At 41.9% G+C, this 10,639-nt stretch overlaps 1 protein-coding gene and 1 long non-coding RNA gene across 2 annotated transcripts; one reads left to right on the top strand and one right to left on the bottom strand.

The window, feature by feature from the left end:
* Positions 1–96: 96 nt before the first annotated feature.
* LOC136433130 (uncharacterized) lies at positions 97–3,036 on the bottom strand. Its single transcript, XR_010755600.1, has 2 exons — positions 2,850–3,036; positions 97–2,615 (listed from the first exon to the last, which is right to left on the bottom strand). It is a non-coding gene; the product is annotated as an uncharacterized lncRNA (long non-coding RNA).
* Positions 1,925–10,557, top strand: LOC136433123 (protein Skeletor, isoforms B/C-like). Its single transcript, XM_066424970.1, has 14 exons — positions 1,925–2,230; positions 2,448–2,591; positions 4,204–4,276; positions 4,705–4,807; positions 5,143–5,308; positions 5,459–5,534; positions 6,455–6,644; positions 6,972–7,202; positions 7,487–7,724; positions 7,899–8,081; positions 8,229–8,422; positions 8,550–8,598; positions 8,812–8,975; positions 9,325–10,557. The coding sequence occupies exons 1-14, from the start codon at positions 2,161–2,163 to the stop codon at positions 9,460–9,462; spliced, it is 2,019 nt and encodes a 672-aa protein (XP_066281067.1). The 5' UTR covers positions 1,925–2,160; the 3' UTR covers positions 9,463–10,557.
* Positions 10,558–10,639: the final 82 nt, after the last annotated feature.

Below are 10,639 nucleotides of genomic sequence, written 5' to 3'. Positions count from 1 at the left end.
AGGCTAGTTCCATCACTCCATCATTTTTCATATCAATTTATTTTTTGTATTAATTTCTTAATTAAACAAGTTAGACAAAGAAGGAAACATTGCAAATAACATACTTATTATGTTAACATAAAACGTTTTACAATTAGATGATTTACTCAAGCATATCATACTAGTACATTGTACTCTGATTCAGACTGAGATAGGCTGTTTTTTATGGTCCTGGTTCATAAATTGAATTTCAAAGATATACTGCAATAGATAAGACAGAAAATGGAACATAATGTCTGGTCGAACTAACTGATCCTTAATATGTTATAAATCGACAAAAAAACTGCAGCACCCAAAAGCCAAAATGTTGAATGATTGACTGAATGAAGAAGATAATGTAGAGTCTATGTCACAAGTATGAAAATATGTTCATTCTAAGAAACCTAGATTGAGCCTACATTGGAAACGTTGACAGAAATGGAAATGGAGGCCAATCATTGAGCACTGAATGCTAATCCATTGGATTCTACTCACCCTAACACAACTATGAAAGGTAAATCATGTCAGCTCTTGTAGCCGTTTATAACATGGCGCACTGCTTCGTCACTAATCTCCAAGCAGATACAAGGATCCGGAACACGTTTTTCGTACATGTTTTTACAATATTTAGTACCGTTACTGCTTTCTAGTACGTTGATGAAAGACATCCAGGTTGTAAAATACGCCAAAAATAATTACTCAAGCAACTGGATAAAATTTTGAAACTGTCAGACGTTTCAGACAGCATCCACTGTCTTTCGTCAGTGACTAACGATAGGACTGAGAACACCAGGTTTTATACCAAAACTCTGAATAGATATGTTAATGAGGTTAAGACAATTTAGGATGTCTTGAAGTAGTCTTTAAAAGAAGATTAATTGAAGACAGTTTTATGCCAATAGTTCAATTAGCTACTGTTTTAGTACAGTAAAACAGTAACTAAATGTTGTTTGTCCGGGGGTGGGGGTGGTGGGCAGTGCATTATCCCAAGTGCCCGAAAGTTCAACGCGTAGACCCCCTTTCCTGTTGAGGGCGGGGTTGTACATTCTCTCATATCTTGCTTCTCTGACTCCCCGTTCGAAACAGCGGCCTTCACGATCTAGGATGTCCGTGGATTCGAGATTGAATGAGTGTCCCTGGTTGTGTTTTAGATGGTGGAAAATGGCAGAGGAGTAGCGGTTAGCGCCCTTTCTGCAATGTTCATTGTACCTTTCTCTTAGTGGTTGACTTGTCTCCCCAATGTACATGTTATTGCAGTTCGGTTCCTCACATTTCAGTTTGTAGATGACATTGGCTTTGATGCCTTTTTCAGGCCTGTCTTTTGGATTGACCAGTTTCTGCCTGAGAGTTGAGTGAGGTGTAAAATTGGTAATGTTGAAGTTTTGGAAGATTCGTCTTTCCGATACACCTTGGACGTAGGGAATGGTAATGTTGACCTTTTTTCTATTGGTCAATGGTTTGCACTTGAGTGTTTTCTTAGACTGGTCAGAAGGTTTGAGGGCTGAATGTCCAATTTTGGTAGCCACAATTGGCTAAAGCCGCACGGAGATGTCTGTGTTCTTCTGTATTTGCCTCGTCTGAGGTGATGACATTGTCTGCTCGATGGAAGAGAGTTTTCTAGTACATGCTCTCTAGTAGTAGTACATGTACTAGCATTGCAACTTTTGGGGTGAGGAGAATCAGTAAAAAGAGCGTAACACTAGAAAGGCATGCTTCATGTTTCAAAAACGCGCAAATCGATGAGAATGAGCCGGGCCTTTACATCTGCTAGGAGATTACTCTAACGTCACCAATATCCTGTAAGAACACGTGACAGGACCCTTCCCGATGACAGGTGGTTACGTCATTGTATTGTGTGCAGCACCTCACCTGTCTGAGTAGCCCTCATTTGCATAACAACAAATACCCTGGGTCCCTTAGTCCCACCGCCCAGCCATTCAATTTGTAACCCCATATCCGAGTGTGCCCATATATGTAAACAGTTTCAGTAGAACACAGGCTGCGACTGGTACCTAGAACGCGCTGTTTTGCAGTATCATTTCCTGGTGTGAGACTTCCGGGTGCGGTACTGAAAGATCCTGTCTGACCAGAGAGAGATTTTCGGTAGTTGAGCTCCGTTGTAGGTACAAGTCGTTTACAAAGATGTCCTGCCGTCGTTTTAAACTTGAACAGGTCGCTGTCAGTCTACTGGCTTTGGCCATGATGTTGTCAGGTAGGTCCTTCTGCGCCATATTAGTCGTCCATTCGAATTGTTTTTGAAGCTTCCAGACAGTGGAAAATGGAGTTTCTAAATACTAAGTTAGTACCCTTTCCGTCGCCTTACTTTAAAATGTTGTTGTACGCCGTGTCGGATAGCCTCGGAAGACAAGGTCTCGGGGATCGTCTAGTATAAGCGGTATGTTGATTGAGATTGCCCTGTTGTTTGCCAGGCCGGAGTGACGCCCAGACCCAGTACTACGGGAAACTGATCGGCAGCTTCCCGGCGGGGCAGGGCGGTGTGGCCGGGGCCGTGTACGCGGTGGACGCCAACAGACTGCAGATCGTCGGGTTCTCGTTCGACGGCTCCGTCACAGGTGGGTGTTTTGGGTGTACAGGACCTTGGTACTTAGGAGAAGTAACTTAATTAACTTGGAAGTTGCCGCGGACCAAGGAGTGCGTCGCTTAGCTGTTATTTTATACAAGGCTTTCTCACCATTCTAGCCACAATGTCAACGTTTTGATGTACAATTGAAGCGTATCATAGAAATTAACAAATTAGCACAAACAGACTATTATTCTGTGAGAACGTTATCAAATTACTTGAGTCAAACTCTTCTTAATTCTGTTCTTACATTTGCACATGGATGTCCGATCTCGCTTCAATGGCTTTTAGATATCTTCCTGTGGTACCAATCTTGTAGATCAGTACTTGGGTCGTTTGCTTACTACAGTTGTTATTCGTAGGAAAAGGAAAATGTCCATAAATTAGCATAATGACGCAGACAGGACAATCTGTAGATAAGAATGTGCAGATTCATGTGTGGGTGTCTCCATATTGTACTGGTACAGGCTGGAACACTTTGTTAGACTAAGGAGGTTTCAGGTGTCATAAAAAGGCATACATTTTGTATTTTCGAAACAGTAAGCATATGTATGGCTTTTGCTTAATTTAAAAAAATATTTCCCCTTACATGTTTTGCCTGCACCCTTCCTGGGTGCATTGTCAGTAGATATAAATCTAACTTCAATAGAAGTGTATTATCAAAATGAAAAAAAGAAAACTCTCATGTTAGAATGTAGATAAGTAATTAGGTAATTTTCCTATTAGTTGTTATTCAGTAGGAGCAGGAAATGTCAATAATGACCTATACATGACTACCTGTAAAGAAGAATGTACAGAATCATGTGTGGCTCTTGTTTCTATCAGGCATCAGTACAGACTGGCACAATTGTTGGGGCTTGGAGATCCTTTGTTAGCCTAAGGGGGATTTATGTGACAAACACTCACAAGTCAGAAGGTGACAAAACAAGTTGAAGGGTGTACAAAACAAGTCAAAATATTTGCAAAACAAGAAGTATACAAAACAAGTCAAAAGATGTACTTCTATAAGCCAAAGCAGTAGATCTGCTCACCGTCCTAGGCAAGGCTGTATGGTGGCATACACTAATGCCTTTTCACAAGCCATTAGTGTATGCTACTGGACAGCCTTGCCTTAGGAGGATGCATCTGCTTGGCGATAAGAATATGCAATTATTAGTGGGCGTGACTTATATCAGGGACAGGCACAGACTGGCACTGCTGGTGATAGTACGTGTCTCTTTTGTTAGCCTGACCTTGCAGATATTTATGGATGTCATCATAATAGAGACATAAAATCTCATGCCAGATGATGTAAAAGCTCATTTTGAAATACATGTAGAATGTTTTCTGACATCTTAATTTCCAATACATGTTATTCCATAGTGGCATATTAATATTTTGCAGTTGCTTCATGAGGGCTTACAGGAGACAATTTGATAGCAGAGAATATCAGTAATTCTCAGTAATTGACACATATTGCTGGTAGTCTGTACTTTTGTGCCTGTTTTTCTGAAAAAAGGAATATAGAAGAATCAATGAGTGTGTAGCCAACACACCTGTACTAGGGATACCTGTGGAGGTGAATTGTACGGCTGATTGACCATGCTTCTGTTTGCCTCCATCAGCCCAGTTCCGTGCAGGTTCTACGGACTCCCCCAGCGGCAGCGAAGGTGTGCTGGTGCCTAATGAACAGGGCAGGTGAGTACAGGTGTGATACAGGTGTGGTGGACCTGTGTATGGGAAAGGAAAGTGATCTTGATGCAGTTTAGCTATTCTTCCACCAGTTGTGACAGAGAAGACAGACACTATGTAAAGTATTTACATGTTCATTGTACCGGGGAAATTCCCCTGGCTCTTTTCGACAAGCACAATGAAAACTGGACTATGCACGCTACACCTGGACTAAGCATGCTACACACTACGTAATGTTATTAAGTGTTTGTGACATCCGACCAAGTCAGTTCTTAATGATGTAGGAACATTTTCAGTGGCTTAACTATCATAAGATTAAGTGAAGTTAAAAGGCCTACATGTATGGGCCCACTGTCACCATTTCTTTATAATATCTGAGTCTGTTTGGCAATGCTTTGACAAACGTTTTGTTTTCTTGATGTCTTTCTTATCAGCACTAGTCCATTGGGTGTGTACAACAACAGGAAGCTGGTTATTGCACTCCCCGAAGGAACAACTCTGGACACTGTCAAGTGGTTTTCTGTCTTGGGCCAGAATGTGAGTATTGCAAAAATATGGTCCTGCCAATATTTCAACAAAACTAGACAACATTGCGAGACATAAGTGCAAAGTGAAGCATTGCCATTGGTTGCATGTACAGTATACAAATAATGCATTTTTGTGATTCTAGAATCCAAATTTTGGACACAACATGAATTAAGGTTGTCTTGGTTACACAATGTTAGAATATTGTTACTATCACAAGTCTAGGTTTGTAACCACAAATCTAAGAGAACTGATGTGGCTTAAAACAAGCTAAAATGAGATTATTAATACTAATTTGTTTAGAAATTTTTCTGAGTACTGACAAAGATAAAATGTTTGTGATCCAGAGCAACCTTGGTCACGTGACTGTCCCAGATAACTTTGACTACCCCCGTCTTCGTAACATTGGAGAGTTCAGCAGACGGCAGCATCAAGTCCGCTCAGGGGATGTCACCATAGTAAATGCCAAAGAATTCAACATTCAAAATCTGCACTATGATGGATTTGGACCTGGTAAGTGCTGTCACTTCAACTGAATTGTAGGACAACCCTGCAGCTTGAAAGATCCAACAAATAGAAAATCTGTGGGACTTATTTGCTGTGTTTATATATATAAGATAAGGGTGAGCTTGCTATGAATCATGATGTCTTCTCCTCCCTCAGATGCATTTTTCTGGGCTGGTAACCAAGACTCCCGTCCCAGCCGCAGAGGGTTCAAGGTGCCTGACCACAGGGGAAGGTACTAAATGTCCTTTGTGAACAGTTTACAAAGTGTTGATGAAATCTTTAAGCATTCAAGTTTTTCATTGTTCCCATTAGCCCATCCTTTTTTTCACTTTCAAATTAGATTTTGGGCCTTTAGGAGAATGTATCTATAAGAATTAACTTTGTATTCCTAGTATCATTGTCTTGCTGCTATTCAAAGTCATCATTCCTGTATAGGTGTTTATACATGCATTGGTGTAGACCAATTAGTCCTTGTAAACATGACATGACATACTTAAACCAACACATGGCAGACACTTTATACATGCACCAGAAGTAATGTCATCCCATGCAAGTAGGGGAAAAGATTCTTTGTAGCTGTTGGGGAAGTTTGTGTCACTACACATGGACACACTTACAGGTGCTCTTCAATCACAATTTTCCCATTACCACACCTTACTTCACCACAGTAGCTGTGTGCAGTTCAGAGCGTAGAGATCTATGATAGAGAGGAATATTGATTAATATCAATCATGTAAATGAATACCTAATTTACGTAATTACCGGTAATAAGATTTCATTCTTGCAGCACTTGGAAGTTAGTTGAACATTATAATTAGATATAAAGCCTGGAACTCAGGGCCTCATTTACATAATCTATGAGCAAATGCTACAATAGCCTTATTTGCTAAGATGAGACTTTCATACTTTGAACAACTTGTTTTGTCTGGGTCTTCGCACTAGTAAAACAAGATCCTTTTGATGGATTTGTCTCAAATTTGGCATGTCAGCAGTTAAAAAGGGTATCAAACACCTCAGCCACACTGCTAACACTATAATTATTTCACGGAGGATTGTGTCCTAAGGCCTCTTGTCTTATTGTCTTTTCTTTTACAATTTCTCAGCTTGTATCTTGATTGTTATTTATTAATCACATTCCCCTTTTTCCTGCAGTTATGACCAAAGATTACCCCGGTACACTGGCCAGACCATCAACATCATGCTACCAGGTGATGTCACAGTGTACGACATCAAGTGGCTCAGCATGTGGTGCATCCGCTTCACAGCAAACTTCGGGGAAGTGTTCATCCCTGCAGACCTTAATGTCCCACCATTAGTGGAAGACGTAGAGATCCCTGCTATGGTAAGGACGATGTCAACTGTTGGCTCCTTCAAAATAAGATTTCAGACACTTTTCATTAACATCTCACCCTTTCTGGTAACTCTCACTTTATTCGTGTAATAACAAATTTAGTGCAGGTGACTTTCTTTTTATTAATGATAGCCTGAATGTTCAGGTAGCTGTGCAGTTTTGCAGAGGATGTTTCACAAATCTTTCAGTGCTGGACCAGTGTTTATGCTGATGTAGTTTATCCCACCTGTAGGTACTGGACAAGTGAGAGAATGGGCCAGGTGTCCAGGTGTCCGAGCGAACTTGCATGATGTTAAGTTTTTTCCTTCCCATCTGTAGCCCATGATGAACTGTGAGGAGCTGCATCGTGACATGCATGTCAGCTGGACCCTGGCTGGAGAGAACCTGGACGTCGAGCTGACAGGCCGAGTCGAGGATGGAGACTACATGGCGTTCGGCGTCAGTGGCTGCAACGACCGCACCTGCATGGTGGGATCTGACGTGACAGTAGCCTGGTACGACGGTGACGTTCCCCGGGCTGTGGACTACACACTGAAAGCCTACTCTCAGGTAAATTGAGAAGAGCCTTGATAAAAAGCCTTATCGAAAAAAGTAGAGGTCAGTCCTGGTGTGAGTAGATCAAACCTCGCAGTATGGTCTTATGCAGCTTAAACCTACTGTATAAAAATGGTGATGTACCATACAGTTGACAATAACAAGAAAAAACTTAGAGATAAGATTTAAGATATTAAGACCAGAAGAAATGGAAGGTGTGTGTGTGAAAACTATGATCCTGATCCATTCTGAAAATGCCCAGTCTGATGCCATATCTGTATTCACCCATGACCCCACAGTGCAGCGGGGCATCTGGCGTGTGTCCGGACGATCGAGTGGGCGGGACAGACAACAACGTCAACATCACCGGCCGACAGGTCAACGGCATCACCAGGATTCGGTACTCTCGTCCAATCAACACGGGCGACACCACAACTGACAAGGTCATTGACCCATCTCAGAACATGTACATCTCCTGGGCAATCGGACCAATCAACCCAAGTGGAGTCGCCGCCAAACATCACACCAGAGTGGAGGGTGAGTATTCACACTCAACAGCAGACTGTGCATTCAGACGTGGAGGACTGGGGGGTAGGACACATGACTTTCAGTACACATGACCTTCAGTACACATTACCTTGAGGGCAAAAGATCGTTAGAACACATATCCTTCAAGACACACATATTGATAGTGTTTTCTGTGTATTACAGTATCAGATCAAGTCCAGCTCATGTTTGGCCGTGAAGCTTCTGACATGTGTGAGATGATCAGCAGTGCCACTCCAGCCCCCGTCACACCTTGGCCAACCAGGAAAATCAAGGGTGACCAAGTCACTAACTTCACTGTTCGCATTGGACCAACAGGTGGAAGGAGGGGTTATGAAGCTATCACAGGTAAGGCTACATCAGATTCTATAACACTGCATTTTCTTGGAAAACAGGTGATATCCTGTATCTGTGTAGATGAACATCATAGTGATGAATGGAAAATCACTAAGATTCTTAGGGGAAAGACATTTTTGGTTCTGCTTTATGTTGCAGGACTGCCATCCTGGGGGATCGCCTATTGGCTGAACGGCCTCCTGATTCCTGAGCTGGAGCTGAAGAGGGGGTGGAAGTACACTTTCATCGTGGAGGGAGGGAATGACACTGCCACTCCTGAACGGTACCACCCCTTCTACATAACGGATGATCCCACTGGCGGCTATGTACAGAAAACCCCAGCAGAACAACAGGTATGACCAATGTTTGATAGGCACATAAGATTAGCATGTACATGTACATATGTTATAAGTTGAAACTTGTCTACTTCAAAATCCACACTGCTGAAGTTTACAAAGTTTAAATCTGTTTCCTCCACAGCAAGTCAGAGTGTTTGCTGGTGTTGATGAGAATGGGATGCCAACAGCAGGTAACTCCTTTCTCATTGATTTTCTTCACTATTTATAGTTCTGAATACATTCAACTTGCTTGCCAGTCACTTCAGGAATACTATAAACAGTATAACGATGTCCTGTCTGAAGTACACTGGGTCATACATTTGTTCCAAAATAGTATGCGACTACAACATCCTATGTCAAATTATTTCACACCTTACACAAGTATTTGACTGTCGCTGTTACAGCTGGCCGCTACTGTGAGTACAACAACCCGAACGGCGACACTTCGGAGACATCAGAGACGTTTGCTGAGTACGCCAGGACGTTACAGGAGGACTGCATGCCGGGCCAGGCTGCACAGTTCACCTGGACTCCTGATGTGGACACACCAGACCTGGTGTACTACCATGTGAGTAAACCTGGTGTACTTGACCATGTAGTTTTGATGGAGTATACCTCAGTGGCTAGACCATGTATTGGTCCCTGTATGAGGCAAAGATAGCAGTCCCCTTCACTAGGTCAGAAACAATACTTCACTCCCTCGAGGGTTAAAGTAACAATACTGATTTACTGTTTGAGGTATTATCAGATCAGCACATGCGAAATACTAGAGTGGAGGCATGGCTGTCAACTTTGAGCAAGGTGAGAGGGGCTGTTGGATCAGTCTATTCAGAGTTCCTAACAATGGAAGGGCAGTGTAGGTAGAGATGAGCTAATGTTTGATCAAGTCTGGTACTGACAACTCTCTTCTGTTTCAGTGCTTCACCCACCAGTACCTCGGCTGGAAGATCCGTGTTGTGGATGAGTTCACCTCGGGAGCAGCGGGGGTCAGTGCTGGCATGCTGGCTGTCATGGGCACTCTTTTTGCTGGAGCTTTGTTACTCGGCCACATATAGGAGCATGTTGACACAAGCTGGATAAAATAGATGATTTAGTTGTTGCACTGTGGTCGTTCTGCTTGTGCGTTATATGCAGTGCTTTGATGTACGACGGTTAATTGTAAAATGAGCACAGGCACAAAAGTGAGCAGTGGTTGGTTTAAAAGAAGCTAGCTTCCTAATATATCACTACATTTTATGCCTTATCCAGTTTGATAGTTAAGACTTTGTTTCCAGGATGTTACAACCTTCACCGTCCGCATCGGACCAAGCAGTGGGACTCCCACAGCCACCAGGCCAGAAACATTTACTTCACCAACAACATTCACTTCGCTAACGACATTCACTTCACTAATGACATTTACTTCTGGAGCAGCAGAAATCCATGCTGGCATGCTGGCTGTCATGTGGGCTCTTATTGCTGGAGCACTGTCTGTGTTACTTAGCCGCATTTAGGATCATGCAAGATGAAATGGATGATTTTATTTCTGCACTGTGGTAGTTCTGCTGGGATTTTATATACAGTGCTTTGATGTGCAATGGTTAATTATAAAATGGTAGTCACTCAAATGTTGACCACTGCAGACTACTTGTGCCTGTCTATCTTCCACAGCTATATATAGCAGGTGGCAGTTATGTACATTTTGTATTACAGTTATCCTGGGGTCTCATATTTATATATAGTCGTTATGTATGGCAGGTTAATTGGGGTTTCTGTAGACATTACCCATCAGCCATGATGCTGTTTGTGATGCTTTCAGTACAGTTTTAGCATAACAGCTGTACATAACAGGGGCAACCATGAGCGGTACACCATTAATTGATCTAAGTAATTGTTTAAGATAAATGACAAAATGCGTAAAATTTAGTATTTGGAGCTCAGATAGAAATATATGTAATTTTTGCAAAATGGGGAACATCTTTCAATTTTGTAAAGTATACCTTGGTAAAAATGAGTATTTGTTTACTGTTTAGGAGTGAATGTTTTTAAATTGCAACTACAGATGACAGGTCTGAAGATGGCCTTCATTTTACTTTTGAACGCTGGGTGTGGCAAGGTCCTCGGTAGATGTGCTTTGGATTCTCAATAAATGTATACACATGTACTTTAAATTACTGTTGATTGAGTTTTTATTTTACCTTAAACAATGTACTAAAGGTACATTGTATAAATAAAATGTGCTTTGTACTGTGT

Source organism: Branchiostoma lanceolatum, chromosome 4 (assembly GCF_035083965.1).
Source record: "Branchiostoma lanceolatum isolate klBraLanc5 chromosome 4, klBraLanc5.hap2, whole genome shotgun sequence".
Taxonomy (NCBI): Eukaryota; Metazoa; Chordata; class Leptocardii; order Amphioxiformes; family Branchiostomatidae; genus Branchiostoma; species Branchiostoma lanceolatum.
Note: the sequence above shows the minus strand (reverse complement) of the source record. Positions and strands in the feature narration are given on the sequence as shown.

Bases quoted from the DNA above. Each gene is read 5' to 3' on its own strand.
- LOC136433123 (XM_066424970.1), top strand. From the start codon at position 2,161: ATGTCCTGCCGTCGTTTTAAACTTGAACAGGTCGCTGTCAGTCTACTG. The intron at 2,231-2,447 runs GTAGGTCCTTCT...GTTGTTTGCCAG, and splicing joins TTTGGCCATGATGTTGTCAG to GCCGGAGTGACGCCCAGACC. The intron at 8,599-8,811 runs GTAACTCCTTTC...TCGCTGTTACAG, and splicing joins GAATGGGATGCCAACAGCAG to CTGGCCGCTACTGTGAGTAC.